The sequence below is a fragment of the Phoxinus phoxinus genome, assembly GCF_949152265.1.
Source record: "Phoxinus phoxinus genome assembly, chromosome: 10".
Taxonomy (NCBI): domain Eukaryota; kingdom Metazoa; phylum Chordata; class Actinopteri; order Cypriniformes; family Leuciscidae; genus Phoxinus; species Phoxinus phoxinus.
In genome coordinates, this window is record NC_136885.1 from 34,581,873 (window position 1) to 34,608,701 (window position 26,829).

At 37.6% G+C, this 26,829-nt stretch overlaps 3 protein-coding genes across 10 annotated transcripts in view; 1 reads left to right on the forward strand and 2 right to left on the reverse strand.

Annotated features, from left to right (window-relative positions):
- Positions 1-178: 178 nt before the first annotated feature.
- nr1d2a (nuclear receptor subfamily 1, group D, member 2a) lies at positions 179-12,484 on the reverse strand. 2 transcript variants are annotated; one of them, XM_079627014.1, is made up of 9 exons: positions 12,183-12,431; positions 11,974-12,101; positions 9,951-10,154; positions 8,953-9,041; positions 8,525-8,669; positions 6,924-7,390; positions 4,845-5,030; positions 2,494-2,704; positions 179-1,378 (listed from the first exon to the last, which is right to left on the reverse strand). In XM_079627014.1, the coding sequence occupies exons 3-9, from the start codon at positions 10,099-10,101 to the stop codon at positions 1,182-1,184; spliced, it is 1,446 nt and encodes a 481-aa protein (XP_079483140.1). In that variant the 5' UTR covers positions 10,102-10,154; positions 11,974-12,101; positions 12,183-12,431; the 3' UTR covers positions 179-1,181. The 2 variants fall into 2 exon arrangements, with proteins under 2 accessions (XP_079483140.1, XP_079483139.1); XM_079627013.1 differs by lacking the exon at positions 11,974-12,101 and having other exon boundaries at positions 12,183-12,484.
- An 815-nt stretch (positions 12,485-13,299) lies between these two features.
- Positions 13,300-26,829, forward strand: part of znf385d (zinc finger protein 385D) — a 221,756-nt gene continuing 208,226 nt past the window's right edge. For 3 of the 7 annotated variants that reach the window (XM_079626316.1, XM_079626323.1, XM_079626324.1), the window contains exons 1-3: positions 14,990-15,124; positions 15,991-16,040; positions 23,777-23,968. The gene's annotated coding sequence lies outside the window, so the exon portion shown is untranslated. Of the gene's footprint in view, positions 13,362-13,605; positions 13,702-14,230; positions 14,520-14,989; positions 15,125-15,412; positions 16,041-23,776; positions 23,969-26,829 lie in introns of those variants that run through there. The other 4 variants (XM_079626320.1, XM_079626319.1, XM_079626318.1 and 1 more) reach the window with 4 other exon arrangements.
- ube2e2 (ubiquitin-conjugating enzyme E2E 2) overlaps positions 18,991-26,829 on the reverse strand; it is a 46,702-nt gene continuing 38,863 nt past the window's right edge. The window contains exons 5-6 of the mRNA XM_079626326.1: positions 23,766-23,913; positions 18,991-20,041 (exon numbers count right to left, since the gene is read on the reverse strand). Coding sequence (XP_079482452.1) covers positions 19,944-20,041; positions 23,766-23,913 — 246 coding nt within the window. The 3' untranslated portion in view covers positions 18,991-19,943. The remainder of the gene's footprint in view (positions 20,042-23,765; positions 23,914-26,829) is intronic.

Here is a 26,829-nt window from a genome sequence, read left to right on the forward strand (position 1 = left end):
ATTGCATTTTAACTAGTGGTGTCAGGCTATATTGATATTGTTTATTAATAACACTTTACAGTAAAGTCCCACTTGTTAACATTAGTTAATGCATATATATATATATATATATATGCCGTATATGCATGTGCATTTTTAGTAAATGCAATAAAGTGCAATAAAGAGGCATGACAACAAATGACAAGTAAATATTTATTTACTTTATAATGATATATTTCAAATAGATATACACAACTATACATACTGCACTGTTATTTATAGGGAACTGAAAAACATGGACACAGCAGAGCTGAACGCGGGAGTAGTACGTCATTTCCTATTGGTTATAGGCTGAGAAGTGTCCATTATCGTCAAGCTGTTTCCAAATGCATAGAGTAAACCGGGAGCAGTGCATCCCAAAATAACTGGGACTTTAACATGGTTTCCCTGCTCTGCGATCATCACCGAGAAGAAAAACAAAACCCATGTCCGCAGATGTGGCAAAAAGTGATAAGGCAATCTGTACAAAGATCCATAAATAAACTCCATCTCTTTCAGTTGTGCACGAAGCGTACTCTTGTTCACGTCCACTATACATGTTTCCCGCTGCATAATGGAAGACTTATAACACCTCTATATAAAAACGTCATTTAAAGTGAGTCCTCTCGGCCCGTGCACCGCTATTATGGTGTCAGGGGAGCCGTAATACCCCATCTGTTCCTCGACACCTCGTGCAAAAGCATTGTCCTGTTATACAGGTTAAAACGATGCCAACATGCTGCTAGAAACAGACATACATTCAAAAAAAAAATCACATCTTATATTTATATATTATCTACAACACATCTTTTAAAGAAGACTTACTCTTGTTGAACTAGATACGACGTAAAGCTGCTCTTATGCGAATAGCCATGCGTTAGCAGCGATTGCACATAATGAAAAGACGATATGCTACTAAGGAAGAGTCTAGTGTTTTACCCCCAAAAAATGTGAAACGTAGACAACCTTTGCTTGTGCGTAATGAGCAAATCACAATGATATCTAATATAGCTTTCAAATCATCTGAAAGTTTCTGAACGCAACTCTTTTATTCACAAAACGATCGAGTAAAAAAAAAAAAAAAAGCCTGTTAAATACATTCAAGAGTAAAAATGTACAGCCCAGATTGGTCGTACGGAGAGAGAAGGGAAGCACTGGTGTGTTTAAGGTTGTATTTTGAAGGCTAGCAGCTCCTCGGAGTGCATGTTGTTGAGCGAGCGCAGTTCGGGAAGCTTCAGGAGGAGCTTGGTGAAGATGGCGGTTTCGTTCGAGTGGTTCTTCATGATCAGGTTCCTCAACGCTCGGATCAGGCTCTCCTGAAGGGCCTCCACGCCACTCACATTCTCAATGGCCGATCGGTCTGCAAAGGCAAGCACAAATGCTCAGGTTAGCATGCTTGTAACCAATATTTGTGTGTGCAAAAATAAAATGATTTATAAATAGCATACATGTATTTTTTATTTACATAAAATGTATATTTTGGCTATAAATGTATTTGTGCATTTAAATAAATGATTTATTATTTATATTAAATTTATATTTTTGTCTATAAATGTGTAGAATTTAAAAATAAATAATCTAATAGCATCATTTTATTTATTTACATTAAATTTATATTTAGTCAATTAATGTATTTATATTTGCTTGTAACCAATATTTGTGTGTGCGTAAAAATAAATGATTTATAAATAGCATAAATTTATTTTTTATTTACATAAAATGTGTATTTTGGCTATAAATGTATTTGTACATTTTGAAATAAATAATAAATGAATAGCATAAATGTTTTTTTTTATTTTGTCAATAAATGTATTTATACATTTAAAAATAAATAATAAATTAATAGCAAAAACAATATTTTCTATTTACATTAAATTTATATTTTGTGTATTTTAAATGTATTTATACATTTTAAAATAAATCATTTATAAATAATAAATAGCAAACATTTATTCTTTATTTACATTAATAATACATTTAAATGTGTTTATAAATTTAAAAAATAAATCATTTAGAAATAACAATTTAAACAAATAATATTGTTATTGATTAACAATAATTTATATGAATTTAAATTTAATGTAAATTTAATTAAATGTGCCTTTTACATTCTTGATGGCCGGTCTGCAAAAGCATGCAAAAAACTTTATAAGAAGTATTAAAATTACAGTATTTTATAATTGTTAAAAGCAAAACCAATCTCTATCAATAAATCGTTTAGTATATAATTGCATCTAAACTATAATACCTAATACGTGTGTGCTGTGTTTGCACTGATAGAAATTCATGAGTACATTTTATTTTTTATTTTTTTTTTAATAAAATTAATACATTATTAGTTCAAATCATTAACAAATCAATATTATTCAAAAAAAATAATTTATATGAATTAAAATAATCTTAATAAAACAAATCAAATAGGTTAATCTATAATATTTAAAGAATATTGTTAATAAACTGTTTTTGCGGCTGTACCTGCAGACACCAGCACCACAGCGGAGAACAGGCTCATCTCCTCCTCGTTGAGCTGCAGGACGGAGAGCTTCTCGCTGAACTCGAACATGCAGTTGAGCAGCTCTCCGGCGCCCATCGAGCGCAGCAGATCCACACTGTACTTCGTCCCGCTGAGGAAGGTCACCGTGCGCTCCTTCACGTCGAACAGCGGCACGAAGCGCACCATCAGGACCTGAGCGGGGGAAGCAGGAGAACGTTACACACTGCCGTTTATAATAGTGCTTTATGATTGATGCTTGTCAAACATGATCATCACGGTAAGCCATGTCACAATGTGCAATCTCAGGTGTGTTTAATGTCACACTGTACGATCTCAGGTGTGTTTAATGTCACACTGTACGATCTCAGGTGTGTTTAATGTCACACTGTACGATCTCAGGTGTGTTTAATGTCACACTGTACGATCTCAGGTGTGTTTAATGTCACACTGTACGATCTCAGGTGTGTTTAATGTCACACTGTACGATCTCAGGTGTGTTTAATGTCACACTGTACGATCTCAGGTGTGTTTAATGTCACACTGTACGATCTCAGTTGTGTTTAATGTCACACTGTACGATCTCAGGTGTGTTTAATGTCACACTGTACGATCTCAGGTGTGTTTAATGTCACACTGTACGATCTCAGGTGTGTTTAATGTCACACTGTACGATCTCAGTTGTGTTTAATGTCACACTGTACGATCTCAGGTGTGTTTAATGTCACACTGTACGATCTCAGGTGTGTTTAATGTCACACTGTACGATCTCAGGTGTGTTTAATGTCACACTGTACGATCTCAGTTGTGTTTAATGTCACACTGTACGATCTCAGGTGTGTTTAATGTCACACTGTACGATCTCAGGTGTGTTTAATGTCACACTGTACGATCTCAGGTGTGTTTAATGTCACACTGTACGATCTCAGGTGTGTTTAATGTCACACTGTACGATCTCAGGTGTGTTTAATGTCACACTGTACGATCTCAGTTGTGTTTAATGTCACACTGTACGATCTCAGGTGTGTTTAATGTCACACTGTACGATCTCAGGTGTGTTTAATGTCACACTGTACGATCTCAGTTGTGTTTAATGTCACACTGTACGATCTCAGGTGTGTTTAATGTCACACTGTACGATCTCAGGTGTGTTTAATGTCACACTGTACGATCTCAGGTGTGTTTAATGTCACACTGTACGATCTCAGTTGTGTTTAATGTCACACTGTACGATCTCAGGTGTGTTTAATGTCACACTGTACGATCTCAGGTGTGTTTAATGTCACACTGTACGATCTCAGGTGTGTTTAATGTCACACTGTACGACAGTCAAGACGCGGTAAAAACAGACGCACACGAAAACTTGTCCGTACTTTTACATCATAAATCAAATGACACGTTCGGTGACGGTGAGCTGCGCTACACGCGGGATTTAAACGGTGGCTACAAAGAAATCTCTAACGTTTATTTTGGTCATGGCTAGTCTTGAAAAACAAAGACAATTTGACGGTCATCGTAAGAGAAGTCTATCTATCTAACTAATTTTTCTTTTTCTTTCTTTCTAACTAATCTTTTTCTTTCTTTCTAACTACTCTTTCTTTTTCTTTCTTTCTAACTACTCTTTCTTTTTCTTTCTTTCTTTCTAACTAATCTTTCTTTTTCTTTCTTTCTAACTAATCTTTCTTTTTCTTTCTTTCTTTCTAACTAATCTTTCTCTTTCTTTCTTTCTAACTACTCTTTCTTTTTCTTTCTTTCCTTCTAATCTTTCTTTTTCTTTCTAACTAATCTTTCTTTTTCTTTCTAACTAATCTTTCTGTCTGACTTATCTTTCTTTTTCTTTCTAACTAATCTTTCTGTCTAACTTATCTTTCTTTTTCTTTCTAACTAATCTTTCTTTTTCTTTTTAAATCTTTCTTTTTCTTTCTAACTAATTATTTTTCTTTCTAACTAATCTTTCTTTGAAACTAATTTTGACTATCCATCCATCCATCCATCCATCCATCCATCCATCCATCCATCCATCCATCCATCCATCCATCCATCCATCCAAACTTCAAACTATTTTAAACTTAAAGCTTTTAAAACTTAGTTTGTCTTGACGAACTTCTTAATCTAGAATTTTTATCAGAATTTCGATGGAGGTAAAGTTCAATCGCAGCGTTCATTAACCGGCTGTCGGTGAACATGTCAAACTAACGATCAAAGACTTTAGATTTTAGCCTATAGGATCAGAGGAATCTTTTAGGACTTGCTAAATTAGTCTGAGACGGTCAAATCGTGTCCAAAATCTCACAGTGTGACCCGGCTTCAGGAGTCGGGACTCGTGTTGCCTCACCTCGAATGTTCCCGCCTTGAGGAGGTTAACCTGGTCGTGTTGGGAGAGATCCTGGAAGCCAGGGATCCGCTTGGCAAATTCAACGACTTCTCGTACAGCAGGGATGAAACTCTTGGAGAAATCCTCCCAGATTTCATGACCAGGCTTGCAGGGGTCGACGAAGGGGGAGACGCTCATGGGACACACCTGAGAGAAGACCAACAGAGTCAGATTAGACCAGAACCGCTTTAGTGCTAAAATGGATCTGGGAATCATTGGTGTGCTAAAAAATAGAAAGATACATTCTTTTGGCAAAATTCAGTGACAGTGTTTGTTTCCCAATGTGTTCACAAGCGATCTTGCGTCCTTGTGTTCTCGTACTACTAAGTTCAATTGCAATACTCAAGTATGCAAGTAGAGAGGACGCATGAAAGTGCCAAGATGTGTTCTTGATATCGAGGATGCATCGAATGTAGACGTGAGAGAATCGAACCGTTAAAAATCCTGACCTGTAACCTTTAAACTCTCGGTTCACACTTAAGAGATTCCTGGGCAGCGTTCCAGTCCAATATTGTCATGCCCTTCACTCGCTAACTTCCCTCTGTCTCGTTCACTCGGATGTACGTTGCTTACGTTGCATGAGCGCCCACTACTGGCGGAAACTGCAATCGCCTGAATTGGAACGAGCCCTTGATCACTTGGAATTATTTAATATTTATCTTTTTCCCTTACGAAATTGTTTAATGCAGCATTCTATATGTATAAAGGTGTGTTTGAGTTGTTTAAATTTGTTTTTTTAAATGATTAATATATCATAGAGTTGTTTGTGGAGGGGTAAATTAAACGCAATATGCGCTGACGTCACAATCGTGTTGCATTGTGGTATATGGAGCTGTCTGAAGTGTACATATGAAGTAGACTCGCTCCCTCTGTCAAAATCGAGGGTCTGTCCATATAAACCTCGTCACTTCACGACGTGGAGCGCACTTCAAAATGGCGGCAGGGATTCCCCCGAGGGAAGTGCGCAAGTGCGTGTCTAAACGTGGACTGGAACGCAGCCTTGAGAGAATCGAACCGTTAAAAATCCTAGAAGACGCTTAAGCTGACCTTTAACCTTTAAACTTCTCGGTTCACACTTAAGAGATTCCCGCTGCAGGCTCGAAGTACGTGACAGCTCGTGAAAGCAGACATTTGTCCGTCTCTTTTGCTTCATTTTAATAAAGCGGCAGTATTTTTATTGGCATATTAAAAAGAATCGTTTGAACATTGACAAAGCATAGTTAACGCACAGGCTACTCGTGTTGCACACGGTAATATAACAAAGATATAAACTTGTATGAAAACAAAATCTATAATAATGAAAGAAATACAATCCGCAGACAATGCAGTCCCATAATGCATTGTGTCGAGCTTGAATTTTTTTTTTACATTTATGAATGCATTAGCAGACGCTTTTATCCAAAGTGACTAACAATAGGAACAAATAATAAGTAATAAAATGAATAAGCTCGGTGCCAACAATCAATCAGTTCCAGAAAATAAATACTTAACCTGTGCTAATTGAAAGCAAAGAAGTTGACAAAAATATTATGATGATAATATAGCACAATGAACGATTTACAAGCAACGATTTTTGACCAGGAGAAGGATTTAACACAGCACAAGGGTTAAGAAAAACTTTTTTGAATAGTTTTAGTTACCAATAGCACCACTGATCCTACGTTATTATTGCTAATATTGATGTATTATCAGCAGAAGATCACTAACCAGATGTCCTCTGTTTCCTCATACCAGTTTAGCTCAACCAGTTACCAAGCAATGCTTAATTTTGTTCAGTCTGTGGTGTAAAAGGTCGCATTAGCGATTGACACTTCAGAAAACATGCTCAGGTCAAAGTGTCTGAATAATTTTTGGTCCCAAATTTGTATACATTTTACTGGTAGTCACTGTATGAAGAATTTTTGGGTATAATATGCCACAGTTTACTTTATTTTGCTCTCCTCACTTACATAAATGAACTATAGTGTCCTGCACACACTCGTAAAATTAATCTGGTGTCTGAATAATTTTTGGTTTGACTGTATAAACAGCAGAACTAACCAGATGTCGTCGGTTCCCCCCCGTCTGGAGTTTGTTCATGTTGTTCCCGTGGAAAGGCAAGTTTTCCGGCTGACGAATGCAAGGGCTCTGAACGCACGGCTGGGTCACATGATACGCCGTCACATGTTCCCTGTAAGACCCAGGCGTTTCGGAGCCGGCTGAGCCGAACATGAACAGATCCTTACGGGGAACGAGTCCGTTGCTCACCGAATCCTCCTCTCCGCTGTCCGAGGAGCAAGACGAGGCCGTGTCCATGGGAGCGCCCGACTCCGAGTCCCGGGACAGATCCGACGAGGACCGGGGAGAAGCCGGCGGAGACAGGGAAGGGGAGCTGCTGGTCTCGATGGCACACGGGACGTGAAGCATGTGCTGAAGCTGACTGTTGTTCATCATGTTATTCATGGCCGTCTGCATCTCCAGGAGCATCCGCTGCTTCTCCCGCTTCGGGATGCGTCCGAATCGCACAGCTGAAAAAAAGACAGATTGTTTATTGAATTATGCATGTTCAGCTTATTAGTGCGTTTAATGCTCTGAGTTCTTCTCTATATCAGTGTTTCTGAACTCCTGAAACGCGTCCATTGTAGTCTTTTCCGGGAACGAACACGTCACAATATTCCTCATTTAAATAATTAATATGTAGAATAAAGGGGCGGGGCCTGGTTGAGTTAGTTACTAGCGTGTTGAAACCATAGACTGTAAAGAAATATGGATGTAGTGTCGTGACGTCACCCGTAGTGTTTCTGAAGAGCGCAAAGTGGGCGGAGCCGGCCGTCGCTATCTTGGCCACGCGTCACTCCCGGATAAACAAAAATGTGCAGCGAGGCGGATTAGCTGAGGCGACGTGACGCTAGCAGACAAACGTCTAGTAGTGACATCAGCGGCAATCCACCTGTCACTCAAGTGGCCACGCCCTCAATTATGCAGAACTTTAAGGCTTAATATAATTTAAACGGATGAGTTATAACAAAATGAACTCCCCTCACAGTTGTTATGAAGGCCAAGCTAATATATATTAGCTATATAGACCAAAACCACTTTTTGCACCAGGCTGTAAACATGTGTTTTTTTTTGCTGTAAAGTTGGGCATTTTAACATGCGGGTCTATGGGATTGAATCTCTTTTGCAGCCGGTCTCTAGTGGCCAGCCGATGAACTGCAGTTTAAGTCACTTCCGTGTTGGATTCAAGAGAGAGACCGGTTATGGTAAGGGGCGGGACATTTCCCAAACACACTCGAAGTGCAATCACAACACACTGCTCCAGCCGACCAATCAGAGCACAGTGTGCCTTTCAGAAGGCGGGGCTTCATAGAGACAGGAACTAAACATAGCGTTTCTGACAGACTGGGATGAGAGGAGCTCCAACAATGAAGAAAATAACATGTTTTTGAATATAATCAAGCATGAAAACCTTTCTAGTAGAGCCTTAAACTAAATCAAGACTGAAAAGGGCAGAATAGGTCCTCTTTAAGATTCAATGCTTTCGGTTCTTCCCCGTTGAACAATTTTTCTGCTTGACTAGCAAAAAAGTAGTTGTGCAAGTCCTAATGTCAACATCACAAAAGCTTGAGCTCACAAGGAAGAAGAATATGCTTAAAACTCACCGTCTCGCGACATCCCGACAGATAGACACTTCTTGAAGCGGCACTGCTGGCAGCGGTTGCGGTTTATCCGCACAATAGTGCAGCTCTCCGTCTTCAGGCATTTCTTATACTGGATATTCTGCTGGATGCTTCTTCTGAAGAAGCCCTGTAAAAAATAATCAGTGCAATTATTCCCTAGCATTTTATTTATATACTATTATAGTATTTATTCATTATATTACGGGTCTGTTCCAAATACTACAAAGTAAATCAAGACTTGACTTGATTTGAAAGTATGCATGCAGTGCCGCTCTAGAAAGGTTTGCTTCCGCATTGTGATCGTGCCAATGATGCCTTAAAATGTGGCATTACCTGTACATGAGCGGATGCATCAGTGTTTTGGAACAGACTCAAACTGTCAGCTGATCCTGAGAGAAGCGTGTCCTTACCTTGCAGCCTTCGCATGCATGAACGCCGTAGTGGAAGCCCGAGGCCACGTCTCCACACACTTTACACAGTAACACCATTCCATTGAGCTCTAGATATAGACAAATATGCATGTAAGAGTCGAATCCAGTGCACAAAAACATGCATGAATTGATTTCAAATATGCATTTCCTAGATTAACAGAATGTTGTAATCGTTTGTGCTTGGTTATGTGAAATTTTTCCATTTGCATTTGCATTCTTGCATTTGTTTTATTGTAAATGCTTGATGAACAGTGTTGGGGAAGTTACTTTTAAAAAGTAGTGTTTGCTCGTTACTCGTTACTTCTTAAAAAAGTAATCCATTACTTTACTTAGTTACCCCCTTTGGAAAGTAACTTTTTACGTTACTCGTTACTTTTACGTTGCTTGAGCTGGGTATGGGCAGAACCCAATATCTGTCCCTAAATGTGTATATGCCTACATAAAGTTCTACTATGAACTCTACTTATTGAAAAACTAGAAGAAGAAAAAAAACTAGAAAAAAAGAGATTTTGACATCGAAAAAATATATTTTTATTTGAAAAACCTGTATAAAGTGAACACCAAACTACAATATTAACTATTGAGCGATGGTGACGCGTTAATGAAAAATGTCACAAAGAACCGGCAAAAGTAGTGATTATGAATATGTCAAATATAGGAAGGAGACATTTCAATTGTTTATTAATAAACAAGTGTTTTCTGTCAGTGTCGGTTGACGATGCTGACTCGCGATCTCCGCAGATGAAGGTCATGGGACTAAAACATTGCTAAATAAATGTATGTAGGAGAGTGTGTGGGATTTATTTTTCTAGTTTATTGATGCGCACCTATCAATTATTTGCAGATGTGCTAGGTCAATTGTTTATTGACTAGATTACAATTATTGACTAGATAAAAAAATGCAATGCAATGTGGAAATGTGTATTGAATCCCATATAGAGCTGATTCAGCACATCTTGGCAGTGCATGTAACTCACTGGTGATGCTGCTCTTGGCAGCGAGGCTCTTGTCTCGTGGGTGAAGGCGCTTCGACAGCAGGCCAGCGCTGGGCAGGTCTGGGATACGGCTCGGTTTAGTGGGCAGAGGAGGGGAGGATGATGGGGATTGGCTGTTCGAGCTGTCACTCATGCAGGACTCAAGGCTGGAGGCGGAGCTTGAGGAGCAGTAGGCTATCACGCCTCCTTAGAAAAAAAATAAAATAAAAACATTTTAGAGTGTTTTAAGACAAAATTAAGCACAGTACTAAACATGCACAAATTAATATGTACCGGTAAATATGCATTTCCTAGATTTAAAAAAAATGAAAGATTGGGAAAAAAAAGAAAAGCAGATTTTAATACCCCTCGTTTTTTGTTCTACTGGTCTAATAATTAATCTAAAAATGTTCTTATTTTTATGGAATCTTGTTTCTGCCACTAATAAAAAGGTAATTACTACTTAACGTCTTGGGATTCTGACTTTTTTTTTTTATTTCTCGGAATTCTGAGTTTACATCTTGGAATTCTGACTTTATTTCTCGGAATTCTGACTTTACATCTTAGAGTTCTGACTCTTGTTTCCGCCACGGAATAAAAAAAGATTAAAAAAGTACTTCATATTGCAACTTTATCACAACTAAGTTAATATAATTTATTGAGCTTTTTTTTTTCTGTGGATAAAAAGCTGCAGTTACCTTTTAAATGTTTTATTCTGTGGCGGAAAATCTTATACAGGCAAAAAAACAAAAGGACATCAATCCCATTACAAATGAAGATGTTCTGAAACTGTTAAACTCGTGATGCAGTTTAAACCGCTTCATTGCATTTCATTCACTTATTGTATAACTGCGTTATGTAAACTAACATCAATGGATCTATGCTATGAAGAAATCACAAAAATATGCTTGCATGACTTTAAAAAATAATATTTATATAATCTTATAAAGTTCCCATGTTGGATGAACTTCCCTATTTTAGACGGCTCATGATGACCCAGTTTTAAATAAATGAAACAGAAAAGCATTGTTTAATTACACATAGACTGTAGCACTAGTACCATGGTTAAATTAATATGGTGAGTATCTTGGCATATCAAAATAACAATTTGATACCATCAATGTATTTGTATTGGGTAAAGCAGTCAAAGATGTACACTATATTCATAAATGTACATATGGATTTATTCAACACTAACCGACTGTGCCTTCACAAACACAGAGTAAAAATGTGCCAGAGATTTTTAAAAGGACATGGGAGGTTAGTTTAGGACTTAGTTTCTCGGTCCCACCCACACGTGGACCTCTCGTGTTTTGTACAGGAAGAATATCTAGGTCAGTAGCTGTCTACTGCCTCGCTCACGTGGTACTGCAGAGTCTCGCGTCAGGGCAGTGTGCTAAATTATGCAACCGCCTGGTTCTCGACCAATCAGAGGTTACGTATCGCGTGCGTCACCCAATCAGCGGCCGAGCCTCGTCTCCTCGTACACACACATGCACATGACTGAGCCATGTGAGCTCCAGCCTTCTAGTACTGAGTGCGCGTGACGTCACGGGCACTCCTAACCCACATACACTGTTTGACGTGCACTACGTTGCAGCAAAGCAATGCAAGCAATGGAAAGCATGTTTGCTTTAATTAAATCACAAAATAAAATAGAATAATGCACATCTGCTTTGTGATATCGTAAAAGAGGTTTAAAGCTTCACTAATATTAAGATATTACAATTTTTTTTTTACACATAAATCAAGATATGCACAACAGAGTAAGGGTTAAATGTAGATTAAACAATAAAAGCAACTTCTAAATTAATATCAACAGAAACACTTACTAGTATGGACACATATTAAAGATGACATACGATTTTTAATAAAAAAATAAAATTATTTGACACGTTTTTAATAAAATAATAAAATGTGTCAACATGTATCATTTGCAATACATTTTTTTGAGACGAACTAAATTTATCTATCATGTCTGTGTCTAGAAATCACTAGAAATAAATGCTTATTCCTTAATACTTGCCGGTTTTTCCATGACAGTGGAAATCTTGTAAATTATGCTATATCAAAATATCATCTGATACCATCAGTTGCAATTGTAAACATTTCCTTTCTTCGAATAACAGGAGTAGCCTGCTTTTCCTCATCATGCTAAACACGTAATACATAAAAATATGAATTAAAAACATAATAATAATAATCACAAGCAATACTAATGATGACACGTCTTACCTTGCTTTGTTGATTGCATGTTTTCAGTCTTCAGACTCTCGATGTCTATAATTCTGCCTGTCAGTGTCAGTAGTCTAATAATTCCAGCCCGAGCGCTTTATGTGTAACTCGAGCAGATCAGATCCAGTGTTTGTTCGGATCCGTCAGTGCTTCATCTGTTCTCTCGAGCGAACGTTCGACTCACAATGGAACGAAAGGAACTCCCAGGTCTCGCACGAGCGCTCGGAACTCAATGTTCTCTAGCTGGTGTTTCCGTCACTGACTCCGCCCCTTTAACCCAGTGACACACTTTCACCCGTCCAGAGGCGAAACCCGCGTATGGCAAGCTGTTTTAACTTTTATTCATTTATTAACAGGGTATGAATTCTTGATATCAACCATTTTTACGAGTTAAAATGTCAATCTTGATATCAGGAATCGCATTTTCCACTAGTAAAAATGTTAATTCTTGATATCGACATTGACGCTATCCTTCGAACAAATACGACTTAGTAATTAAATGAGTAAAAACTATAATTCTTGATATCTGTAATTGTATTTAACTAGTTAAATGTCACCATAGGCCACCATTCAAATTCAATTGTTGATATCAATAATTAATTTCTTACTAGTTGAAATTCCAAGTAGAGAAGATAAGATTTTATACATTAACACACAATAATTACTTTAATATATTACATTTTAAAATCCCTTAGTCAATAATTCAAAACACGTTTTTAAAACTGTCTTTTGTTCACTGTTGTTTATGGATGAAAATACTCAGTAATGGTGTTGATTTATGAATTTGCACATGGTTTAAATGTATTAAAAACACCACATATGCATATAAACAACATTAAAAACTCGATTTCTACTACATAGGGACATTAATTACACCCATAAAATGCCATGGCTATCTTGTTTTACTAAGCTCAACTACACTTTTTTATTTTCACTGCCCGGATAAAGCATACATGAGACATGACATAATCATAAAATATGGTTTTGATGGTTATGCAACATGGTCATGAATCTGATTGGTTATTTCCAAAACAATAACCTGATTTAACAAGCTGTTTTAGTAAGTCAGTCACATAATGTACCGTACACCACATCCTGAACATTTTTTTTCTAATCAGATCCCTGTTTGGAAGAACACTAGGACATGATGTCCTGTACTCTACAAACCCAGAGGAGAAGGTGTGGTTAAATGCACCAGATGAACAGCTAAAAATACCCATTTGGTAAAGTAGGTCTATTGCGTAGGCATTTCACCATAACCTGAATTATTAACCAGATCTTGATCTTTATCTCAGATCATTTGACTGCATTAATCATATATCTCATGCAGGCTGCAGTGAAATCCCGTATTGAGCTTATAAATGTACACGCTGGACAGATATGCTTAAATATACTTCTCATTTTGATTTCTCATTTCCATCAGATCCAGCACAATAAACAAGATAGCCATCTACTGGCATCTAGTGGACAGGCTAGACCTCTACAGTCTTCCTTACATGGCTGAACCAATGGACAACAGGTGAAGTTCTCAGAAGCTGGTGTTATCATGACCCTGGGTTGTTTGAACGGGGTCATCTGGTTTAGAAGCCGTCGAGATCACTGATATCACTGCTCTATTATTAGATCATGTTAACCTTTAATAAGCATAAACATTATTTGGAATCATAATGATTATTAAATGTCCATGTTAATAATCATATACACTGGAATGGAATCTAAATGTACGAGACTATATTAAAATATGTGATTTTCTCACCTTTAAATAAGTTTTAGGATTTTGGAAATGTCTGAGATTCTGATGTAAAATAAATCATACATGTTTAAGATTCTGCAAAAGTAAGTAAATCAAATGTAAGTAAATTAGTTAAATTTATAATCTAACTTTTCTTGGTCCTTCAATCAGAAAATGATATGTAATCTGTGTTATTATATTAGCCTATGTATTAATATGTTAAGTAAGGTTTTATTGTATATTAATGCTAATTATGCAATGTGCTTTTGTCAAATTGTATCTTTTTTATATTTCTATATAGATTTATTTTTTTTATTTCAGTTTTAAGTCATTTTAGTACTTCAACCTAACCAGGGTTAGGGAAAGATGAGTAAATAATCGCATAATTGTTTTTAAAATCGCATTTTTGGGTGAACTGTTGCTTTAAGACAGCTGGCTGTGACACTGGACTGACTCAACCGAGTAATATAAATGAGTTTGACATTTTATGATTTGGGGTGTGAAATTTGCACTGATTGACCGACCAACCTTTTGTCATTTGTGATGAGAATGTCATACTCACCATTAAAATCTCCAACAGCTGATCGATGTAATGTGTGTGAAAGGTTAGTTTGTAGAACAGACGAGAAACTTCGGTCACCATCATATGATTTGTAAATGAACTGTGAACTCCTGACTAACATAAAAAAACAATCGGAAGATTTCCTAATTTTAACACTGTGGATCAGACATAATGACATTGTATGATATATTAACAATTTTGGTTGATGTGAGCTGAGATAATACGATTGTAGGTTAACTATTGTTGTTTATTAAACGAACCACTCGCCTATCGTGATTTCAGGCACCATTTTGTGGTCAAAATCCTAGTAATAGAATACACCAATATAAAATAAATAGTAACATTGATTAAAAATATTAATAATAATAAGAAACCGTTTTCGCTAAGTGGGCTTTTTATGGTTGCTAAGCAACGTGGCAACGGCTCCTGCAGGACAGCAGGTGCTCGTCCAATCAGAATTTAGAGCGGGAACTGTGAGTTTTAAATGTTGTAAAAATTGCGTTTTAATAAAACCTCTGACTGGTTTGGTGTAGTTATATAATATAATATAATATACTACCGCTATAAAACTTCCTTCCATAACCGTTGGACATCTCTTCAGTGCCTTTGCTTTGTGAGAGTGAGTTTCGCTGGAAAGAAGACACATTTGTAAGTTTATACAACGATAAAACTGCTTGACAAATGAGTAACAATATAATAACTAACAAACAAACAAAAAATCCATGATAATCCACAAAGTTAACTCATGAACCAAAAGAGTTATTGGCTATAGGGAAGACCGTGGTTGGTTTACACTATTTTATTTCAGTGACTATTTTACAGGTTGTAGGCTACATATGTTTATGTATGTATGCATACATTTATTTAAATTTGAATTTCTGTATGTACACAAACCTTAAAGACACTGAACATTTTTGCTTTTACTGACCAGGAAAAATATAATTTGACACATTGACCTCTTGTGACAACATGCCCCTATAAGTTGTTATTATAGGAATCTTCCAGTAAGCAGCCAAATACATGCGTTCAGCTAAATCTACACAGTAAACTAATACAAAACACCAGTCCACCTCGAAATTTATATTGAAATGTTAGTTTGGCTGACAGAATTTACATATTTATTTGAATACCTACTCTTTAAAACAGTTTACATAAAATGCAGATAATCCAGATCCTAACAAACATTGCTAGTTAGGAGACAACTAGGTGAGATTTCTTTTATTAAAGATTAAAACTTTTGTGACTGCTGCTGAACGCACATGTTAAAACAGTTGTGTCTGCAGGAAATACTGCACAATGTAATTATCTTGTGAAATATTCGTTTGGAGGACACAATTTACATTTGTGATTCAGTATTTAAATCCAACATACAAACTAATGCAAGAGAAAACAAGCATTATTATGATGCAGAAACGGGTACACCAATGTTAGCAAGTGCAAAACATACATGCATTTAAATTATTTTTCCTAGGCTTGTGAAAAGCTCTCCTGAAAGTCTCTGCTTTTCCTTCCAGGGAATGGGATCAATCAGGCAGAGCGTCACCGGAGATCTTCAGGAGAACAGGTAGATTCATTCATTTGTAACCTACTTGTACGTCATTATAGTTTCACTAGCCTTAATTTTGACTTTAAAATGTGTGAAACTTGTGCATCTTAATGAGAAAATTAAGCTTTATCTGCTTCAATTCATGTATAGAGTTCTTATAAAATAACACAAACATTTTGTGAAAAATAATTACCCGACACTTCTCTACTTTCACAAGCAAAAATCTGCATAAAAATACATAAAATAAGATTTGACGTGGTGCAAATAGCAGAATACGTGAGGTGCTGCTAGCTAAAAAAAATTGTATGTTTGATAATATAATTACCTGGTTATTTCAAGGGATACTTTTACTGTTACATCCTTTATTCAAAAAATATTATAAAAAATTAATATTGCGAAGTTGATTGTTTTATTTGTGATAATGCAATGAGACATGACAAATTGATCAACACAACATTGTTGCTAAATTGTTCAACACAATTTGTACCCTGGCTGTCATACAAAGAAATTATGAATAATTTATTTTAAGGTGACGTAGTTATATTGTACATACTCAGATAAGTACTGAGTAATATTAATTAACTCATGTACTTTACCATAGTAACGATTAGGGTTTGGTTTAGGGTGAATTACTTGTAATTATGCATAATTAACTGTTATTACTATAGTAAGTAGTACATGTATTAACGTGTAACTATGTCACCTTAATTTAAAATAAAGTGTTACCTTTTGTTCTTCCTCTCGTATTTAATATTTATGTTCCTCATATGTGACCTTGGACCACAAAACCAGTCACATGGGTCAATTTTTTTAAATTGAGATTTATACATCATCTGAAAGCTGAATAAATAAGCTTTTCACTGATGTGTGGTTTGTTAGGATATTTGGTCGAGACACAACTATTGAAAATCTGGAATCTGAGGATGCAAAACAATCGAAACATTGAGAAAATCTCCTTTAAAGTTGTGCATTTATGTTCACGATTGTGCTGCATTCACTCACAAAAATACATGTTTTATATATTTACGGTAGGACATTTACAAAATATCTTCATGGAACATGATCTTTACTTAATATCCTAATGATTTTTGGCATAAAAGAAAAATCAATAATTTTGACCCATACAATGTATTTTTGGCTATTGCTATAAATATACATGTTCTATTTATGACTGGTTTTGTGATCCAGGGTCACATATTTTCATGATTTAATCAAACTTGTAGGGTCATTAAAATCAAATATCCCATCCGGACGTCACTTTTGGTCACTACTGTACAAACCAGAGCTCTTGCATGACACATTTATTAGTTAAAAAAAAGTTAAAGGGACAGTGTGTAGGAATTTCTCCCATCTAGCGGTAAAATTGTATTTTGCATTCAAACGAATAGTGCTCTCTAGCGCCTCTCTTTTTCAAATACGTGTTGCAACTACGATAGCCGTTATGTACCAAGAAGCGATGACAACAATAGCCCTTCGTCGAGTTTTAACTATACGTTACATGTTCTACTGTTATGCTGCCTATATAATGAGTTACACAACCAAGCAATGAAAAAAAAGCTTGTAATTTAGAGCATAACATTGACTTGCCCGTCGAGAAGAAAGCAGGAAACTTCAGAGTCCCTTTCAAAGTCTTTCTCCTTCATTCACTCTTGTCACCTGGGTAAAGCTATCCCGTTATTAACCCTCGGGTTTTGAATTCGCCGGTCACGTTTCCTTTTAAATTCACTTTTGGCATTTCTCCTGTGTCTCGGCATAAGTATGATCCTGAATTATGAAATACCGTGCAGTGCAACCTTTCAAATGTACCGGGGCAGTGACGCATTAGAGTGTGGATTGGGCCGAATTTTTCAGTCCGAGCCCGGCCCGCGTCCGACAGAGCAGTAACCGAACCCGACCCGAGCCCGACAGGCATAAAGAGATTTATGTTCGAGCCCGACCCGAGACGAACAGTTAAAATCCCATTTTTTTCTCATACTAATGACACATGTACGTTTGTTTGTGTGGAAAGCCCGCTTTTATTATGCAACTGTAGGAAGACATTCGGAAATGTCAACAGATGTGCGCATCAGCGCGCGGAGCAACAAGCGCTTTCTTAACACAGGTGCGCATGCACGCGTTTCGTTGTCACGGCTACATAAACAAATGTCCGCACACAGGAAGACGGATGTTATGGTAATATTTAACACATATTTTAAATCACAAAAACGAACATTTGCATCAAGTGAAAGCATCAGGCACATTGGCTACCTACATAAGCTGTTTTAAATTTAAAATGTTCAATGCCTTCTCGCGCTGATGTGACCGAGCCCGACCCGAACCCGAACATAATTTCTAAATATCTGTCCGAACCCGGCTCGGGTCGGGTATCCATCCTCGAACACGCATTACGCCTCTCTCCTCGTCCGCTTCAGTGTCAGTCACGTGACGCCGGCTCTGGACGAACACGCGTTGAGCTAGGCTAGTGCTTTTTGTCCCTCTCTGCTATTATAGTTTTTCAAGATGGAGGAACGGCATGGAAGCCTCCGTGGACTTACCCGTCCCATGTAAATAAAGATAAGAAATTCTTCGCGTACGAGGATAAGTCGGATCATTGGGAGAGGTAGTTGTACACCATTGAGGACATATTTATGAATAAAGACATTGATTTTAGTTAATAAAAGACTTTTAAAAAAACTACACATTGTCCCTTTAAAATGCATAAGATATAGTGCAATTTTTTTAATTCACGTGTGTCTGTGTACCATAAAAATCTAACTAAATAAGCTATTTTTCAAAAAAAATTGTTCAAATCAGGAGCAGGACTGCTAATGCCAAATATGAGAAACATGCAAATACTAAGAATAGTGTAATTTTTGACTTTAGACAAGTTATTATACACACTATTCTATACTTTTGTATCGGTTAACAAGGTTCTGATCAGCCAATGCCGATAATCCAGATATCATTCACGCAAACATACCAGGCCATCACTACTAGTTTTTTATTATTATTAAAGAAAACCAATTTTGCAGCTTGACTGTGACTGATGCTAAAGCGCACGTGACAGAAGCACAGGAAGTCGAGCGCAACACCAGAGAGAAAGGTCAAACTGAAAACGCATGCACTGAACATATGACACTACATACAGTAAACGACAATTCAGCCACAGTGTTTATTTATGGTGTTTTTCATGAAGCAAGTGCACAACAGTCCATTCTGGCCAGATGTAGCAATATGTACACGTTTTTTTTTTTCCTTTTCATTTTTTTAAATTCACAAGCAAACCTATCGTCGAGTGGCTGCCATGACTTTGAGTTTAAAAAATACATACAAACAAAACAAGAGGGAAAAGTTTGGAGCTGAATAGATGCGATCCGACATCCGGTTACATGCATGGAAATTTTACTGACTTCTAACAAAAGGAGAGAGAAATACAAGAAAGAAAGAAATGCACTATACAGTGATGAGAAAAACAAATAGTTCATAAGCTGTATTTGTTCCTGATGCCACTTAAAAAGAAAGGATATACATACATTATAAGGACAATAATAATAATAATAATAATAATATTCCTTTTCACCTACAGTAAGGTAATTCAAACATTCAGATAATTGGAAAATAAAGTCCCAATCTACTCTTTGTATAAAAAGAAACTTTCAAGTCAACAAGGAACAAAGGACAGTTTTCTTCACAGAAAGGTCTACAGGAAGTTTGAAGGAAGAAGGGCCAGATCTATTGTTGCACTTGGTGTGTGTGTGCTTTCAGCAGACGGGGAGAGGTAGAGGCACAGAAGGGCTGGGGTGGGGGGGGTATAGTGTGTGTGTGTGTGTGTGTGTGTGTGTGTGTGTGTGTGTGTGTGTGTGTGTGTGTGTGTGTGTGTGTGTGTGTGTGTGTGTGTGTGTGTGTGTGTGTGGAGGAGAGGGGTGATACTGGGCGCACGCTTTATGTGGCGTATCTCTTCGTCCACTGTTTAGCTATTCTGTCATGTTCTGTTCTGTTGGTCAAGTACTGTGTGGCGATGCTCCCAACCAGAGGATCAGCTGCGGACACCAGAACATTCGTCAGCAAAACACACTTCATCTGCTACTTACGGGCTAAACTACTGCATACACTTGTGATTAAAGGGTTAGTTCACCCAAAAAATTTAAAATTCTGTCAGTAATTACTCTCCCTCATGTTGTTCAACCCCGTCAGACTTTCCTTCATCTTCGGGACAAGAATGAAGATATTTGTGATTAAATCTGAGCGCTGTCTCACTCTTCTATTGTAATTGAAACTTGCTGGCCCAGAAAGTTAGTAAAGACAATGTTTAAAATAGTCCAAGTGACTACAGTGGCTCAACCTTAAGTTTATCAAGCGTAAAAAACACATAAAAATAAGGACTTTATTGACCTCTTGATGTTCTTCAGTGTGTGTCTCTGAGTGAGTTCACGTAGTGTAACAGCGCAGCGCTTCTAGGTTGTACGTCAGAACGCCGGCTTACTATTGGCCGACGCTGGTCATGTGCGTGATGAGCCACTGTAGTCACTCGGACTATTTTAAAGCTGCCGTCGGCAATTTTTTTTTTATCAAATTCAGTGAAATTGACACTATAATCCGACAGAACAACATAAATAAGGTGGTTTTAGAAAAAAACCCGAGCTTCTAACTCCACCTGGAGCGTGTTATTTTGTTTTGCAAAAATCCACCGCTCCCGGATCATCGGGTCTAATCAGCGCAGGGGGTGTGAGATCTGACTGTCAATCACAGGTCGTGCACAAATCACAGATCCCCCTCCCTCGCGCAGACGCGGACGTTACAATATCACATGCACACGACAAGCCTGAAGTTCGCCTGAAGATTGTACGAAGCGTGATGGCAGAGAGAAAATCTAATAACAAGCTTCCTCGGTTATTGCTATCTATGGATAGATTAGCCAGGGCAGCCTACCTCCGAGTCTATGGTGTTGATCAATGCTGAAGACGGACGCGTTCACAGAAAATCAGGTACACACGCACTGACGATGGGCGGGTGCTCGTTGGTAGTGGGGGAGGGGCATGAGAGTTGTAAACATTCAAAATTTTGTCTAAGTCCACTCAATCTGCCAGACTTGCCGACGGCAGCTTTAAACATTGTCTTTACTAACTTTCTGGGCCGGCAAGTTTCAATTACAACAGAAGCCTATGGAGGAGTGAGACAGCTCTCAGATTTAATCACTAATATCTTCATTTGTGTTCCGAAGATGAAGGAAAGTCTTTAAGGCTGGTTCACACGGCAGGATAATTAGGCCCCGATTCACCCCTTCCGACAATCTTAAGGACGCTCCGATCATCGTAAAATAATCTGATCAGATATTCCTGCCGTGTGTGGTGTGTTAAGACTGCTCTCGTCTGCTCGGAAGGACGTCTGGACCGCTCCGATCTCAAATCGGGGATATCCAACACGTTGGATTTTTTAGGCCCGATTTCTCCTCGTGTGTGGGTTCCCCCGGGGACAAACGAGCACGCAGCCTGTGGACTGTGGCGTGTAGCCAATCAGAAAGCGAGGTGACGAGGAAGCACCGGGAAACAAAATCAAAACAGCCGGCGGTATGGCGCAGCAGAAAGTCCGGTGGACGTCGGAGATAGAGGATACGTTTTTTTTTTTTCGGTTAAAAACAAACTATCGCCACTGCATCCTCTTCGTCCGCCATGATTGTTTACTCTGAAGTCACGTTTGATCTCGAGGGATTTTGCGAGATTTCCCGTCTGACCTGGGAATGCTCGGGAGTCAAATCGGTTTGTGTGTGATGTGTTGATTTTGCCGTGTGGTTGCGCGCCACACACTGTACGACCAAAACTGTTAGACCCGTGATTTTTTTTATCGCCGTGTGTGGTGTCTCTCAGGTTTGGAGAATCGGCTGACAATTTTTAAATCGTCCCGTGTGAACCAGGCTTTACGGGGTTGAACAACATGAGGGAGAGTAATTACTGACAGAGTTTTCATTTTTGGGTGAATGATTGGGACACACCCCTAACGTGTCAAACGTTTGGAAACATAAAAAAAAAAAAAAGTTTTTGAAATACATCTCTTATACTCACCAAGGCTGCATCTATTTAAACAAGAATACAGTAAAAAGAGAGAAATATTATTAGGGGTTGCACGATATACCGGCCACCACATCAGTATCGTCCGATATATGTTCATTTTTAATGTTAACGTTATCGGCACAATAAGAAAATTTGCCTGATATATTAAAGCCGATAAATAATGTATAATTTTCTTCAGCTGAGACACTTTAGATGCGGTTCAACATGATGTTTCTGAATGTCTTGAAATATGATTGAAATCACTTTACAATACTGTAAAGTTCAACATGTGCAGTGCAAGTTTGTGATATCGGCTATATCAAATTATAATGAGAACATCATTATAATTGTGTGCTTGTGACGTGGCTTTTAATGGTGAGACTTTTGTTTTTGTAATCAGGCTCAGATTTATCGGCCAAAATATCGTTTATCGGCCAAAATATTGGTTATCGGCTTTCAAATATAAAGAATTATCGGTATCGGACAACATTTTCATATCGGTGCATCCCTAATATTATTTCAGTGTTTTCTGTGTGAATTTATTTTATAAAGTAATTTATTCCTGTGATCAAAGCTGAATTTTCAGCATCATTACTCCAGTCTTCAGTGTCACATGATCCTTCAGAAATCAGTGTAATATGATGATTTGATGCTCAAGAAACATTTATGATTTTTATAAATGTTGAAAAGTTTTTTTTGCTGTTTAACATTTCTGTGGAAACTGATGCCATTCAAACATTTGTGGTAAGGTTTTTTTTTTTTAGAAATTAATATTTTTATTCATCAAGGAGGTAATTGACTGAACGGTGTAATTGTTTTTAAACTAGGTACCCTTTTAAATGATATGTTTATATTTACTTAAGTTAAACAAAATGTTTTGTTTGTATATGTATAGTCTATGTATAGAGATTTGTTGTGTATGACATGTTTTGTCCTGTCTTTTTTTATTTGCAACTTTTTGGCCGCCTATCTTGGCCAGGACTCCCTGGGAGAAGAGTTATTGTAACTCAATGGGACGTTTTCCTGGTTAAATAAAGGTTAAATAAAAAAATTAAATAAAAAAGGATGCATTAAATTGATGGAAATTTTAAATGTCTTCACTGTCAATTTCGATTTAATAGATGAACTAAATAAATAAACGCTGTTCATTGAACTTTCTATTCGAAATATCCTGAAAAAAGAATTCCCATTTCCACAAAAATGTTAAAGGATCAAAAACTACTTTCAACACTGATTTCTTAAGGATCATGTGACACTGAAGACTGGGGTAATGATGCTGAAAAAATGTACAGGAATAAATTACATTTTACAATATATTTAAATATTTCACAATATTACTGTTTACTGTATTTTTGATCACATAAATCAAAGTCAAAGTTTATTTATAAAGCACTTTTTAAAAACAGCAAGTGTTTAACAAAGTGCCGTACACGTATATCCTATATCAATGATACAAACACAGCAGCACAGAAATAAAACTATAAAACAACTTGCATAGCGTCACATGCCAGACTATAGTAATAGGTTTTAAGACTAGATGTAAAAACAGCAATGCAGGCTTGGTGAGCAGAAGTGAGTCTTTCAAAAACATAAAAAAAAAAAGTTTCCAAACCTTTGGCAGAGTAAACTAATTGTACTAGCCAATGGCGATTCTAGTGCCAAGGTGTGCATAGAGGCTTGAGCCTGGTGTACGTTATGCTGAGTGTGTGAGTCTCACCTGGGTTACAGTCTGTGAGGAGAGAGCAGATGGACAGCAGCACCTTAGAGATGGTGAGAGCGGGACTCCAGTTGTCCTTCAGGATGTCCAGACAGATCACGCCCTGACTGTTGATGTTACAGTGGTAGATCCTCGTGCGGAACGTTACCTGGGAGAGGACGAGAAGTTAACTGGAAGGCTGACAGGATTGACATTGAAGTCTGGTAACACTTTGTCTGGTAAGTCTTTTGCTACTTTTAATTTGTAAGGACATTAGTGCACCATGTTTTTAGTTGATGCATGTTAACCACTAGCCAGGGTTATTATAGTTAAAGGCCCACTGAAGTGCTTTGAAACGCACAAAGCGGGACATAGAGCAGCTCCTCCCCTTTTGTTTATGTTATTGCTGTTGAGCTCAGTAAAGCCGCATTTGAAAAAGTAACAAAGTGCAAAGCTTATTGCGATTTTTTGGACAAACATTCATGATGAAAACTGAAGTGACAAAGTCTCTGCAGAACTTTCTCTTCAGAAATAAATAAATGCATAATCTTCTAGCCTATATGCTTGTCCTGTACGTTTGTGAATAAAAATGAAAATGTGAACAAAAACGGAGCCTATTGCCGGTAAATGGCTTATTATCATTAAATGTGAAAATTAAAATGACGGGTAATTATATAGATTATGACAATGCTAAAGTCTAACTGAGTCTGTCATATCGGCTTCATAAAATTATAATGAGAACACCATAATTGTGTGCTTGGGACATGGCTTTTAAATGGTGAGACTTTTGTTTTTGTAATCGGGCTTTCAAATTATATAAAAATTATATCTAGATTTATCGGCCAATATATCGTTATAGGCTTTCAAATATAAAGAGTTATCAGTATAGTATAGCTGTTGAGCTTGGTAAAGCCGCATTTGACAGTCTAATAGATTCCCCTTTTAGATATAATATGAAACCATTACTAAAGCAAAACAGTGATCAAAATTGTGTAACTTATGTTGGTGCAAATGACACCGGTGTATCTCTTCCACTCGTCAGTGCGGTTTCTAATGCAGAGTCTCTCTAACAGTTTCTCCTCATCTCCTCCATCTCGCTTTAAAATACAGCATTCTGTGCAGAATTCAAATGGATCCGATACGTGTTCTGGTCTGCGGCGACTCGATCATATGATTCGCTGTGTATCGTACCTCTGTGAATATGAATCGCAAATATGAATCGTTCCATATCCCCTATACAGTGCATAATGTGAAGAGTGAAGAGTTCAGAGGCAGTGAAGAGTTCAGAGGCAGCTTCAGCGTCTACTTATAATGTAGGGGGCGGACCTTCAGATTCTAGAGAGCATTTGATTGGACTTCATCAAAATCATTGATCCATATTGGCGGAAGTGAGAGACTAACTTTTGAACGCTTTTATCTTCTAAATGCGAATTTTGTCATTGTTTTGGAGCACACTAGCTTATTCATAACCTGAAGGCTAACATATTCATTCTAACCCCCCCCCACCCAAAAACAAAACAAAAACTTACATGTTGATTTAATGGGGACTTATTTTATTTCAGCTAGTTGCCAAGACAACATTTTAATTGAATTTGACCATGTACTAAAATAAACTATATAGACAAATGATACTAAAATAATGCCACTCTAGCTACTCTAAAACATAAATGATTAACTTTAGTAGCACAGAAATGGTACACTTTACATTTAAATGGCTACAATTATGCAATTAATTTTGCGCTATAACTGGTAGTAAATTTATTTAAAACTGAAAGTATACTTGATTACATCACGCATCTGGATATATGGCCAGAGTTTAGACAATGGTGATGAATTTGGCAGATTGGGGTTGGTATACAATATCCGTTACAACTTAACACAAAGAACCGGCCTGCAAGATAGGAAATTCGCCTTTGGCTAAGCCACGCCCTAGAATGTAGATTGACCAATCACAGCGCAGCCAAGAACGAGCTCCACAGCGGTCCGACACTTTTTCACAGCGCTCCATTGACTTTAACACAGGCGTCTCATATTTTTGGTCTCGGCAGGCTATTACCGTCGTAGTTTTATCAAAAATATGGTTAAACGTTGTGCCTGGGGCGTTTGTAACACAGATACGCGTTTCCCAGAGAGGTTGGAGGCGGTGTCTGTTTTTCCCTTCCCAAAACCGAAGTTAAATCCTGACAAGTGTCGGTTTTGGATTAAACTGTGTGGACGTCCTCAGTCAGCGAAACCCCTCAAGATCAACAACACACTTTTGTGCTCTACGATACATTTAGCTTTTAACCTTACTGTGAGTTATACTAGTTAGACAGTTTTATGCCATTTTAGGTTATGATTTCGGTTCTCTGCCCTAATTACGCTAGCACACGCTGCTAATAAATACAACTTTATACTCGCGTAGTCCGTTTACTTTGTAATAACGATTATAGAAGTGAATAGAGACCTACCCAGCTCTGCATGAACAGTGTTGCTCTTGATATTGTTAGTCCCAGCCTCCGTCTCCATTAGGATATGATGCGGTGGGTCATTTTATGACTGTGACCGTTATGCTTTTGCCTCTATTTGGATGCCTTGTTGTTGCTTGCGTTTCACCGGTATGTCTTGAATATAGCCTTCGAACGCACACTGAGCCCCTTTTGCCTACTTCTATCCGACACTTTATTTGCTGCTTTATAAAAGTTTGATAAAATTTCAGCAGGAAGAGCCGTCACAGCATAAGCCATGTTGATACCAAACCAGAGCCCAGATGAAGTTGTCGGAGGTAGCAACAGTAACTAAGGGGGGCGGGGCTTAGCCAAAGGTGAATTGTGCCATGCAAACAGCAAATTTTATGTGTGTGTCTTAGCAGTAATAATATTTTCTTTGAAACTCTTCTTTGGTTAATATCTGAGGTCATGCCACACTAAAAGCATCTTATACGCAGGAAACTCGTCTCTGTATAAACTACAGGAAGTAAAAAAAGCATCAGCATGTTCGGTGTGTGTGTCTGTGTGTGTGTGTGTGCGAGACATCTGTGTACGTGCCGGAGGCTTTCAGGGCAAACCTTTAATGGACCTTGACATTCCTTGCCTTGAGATTCATG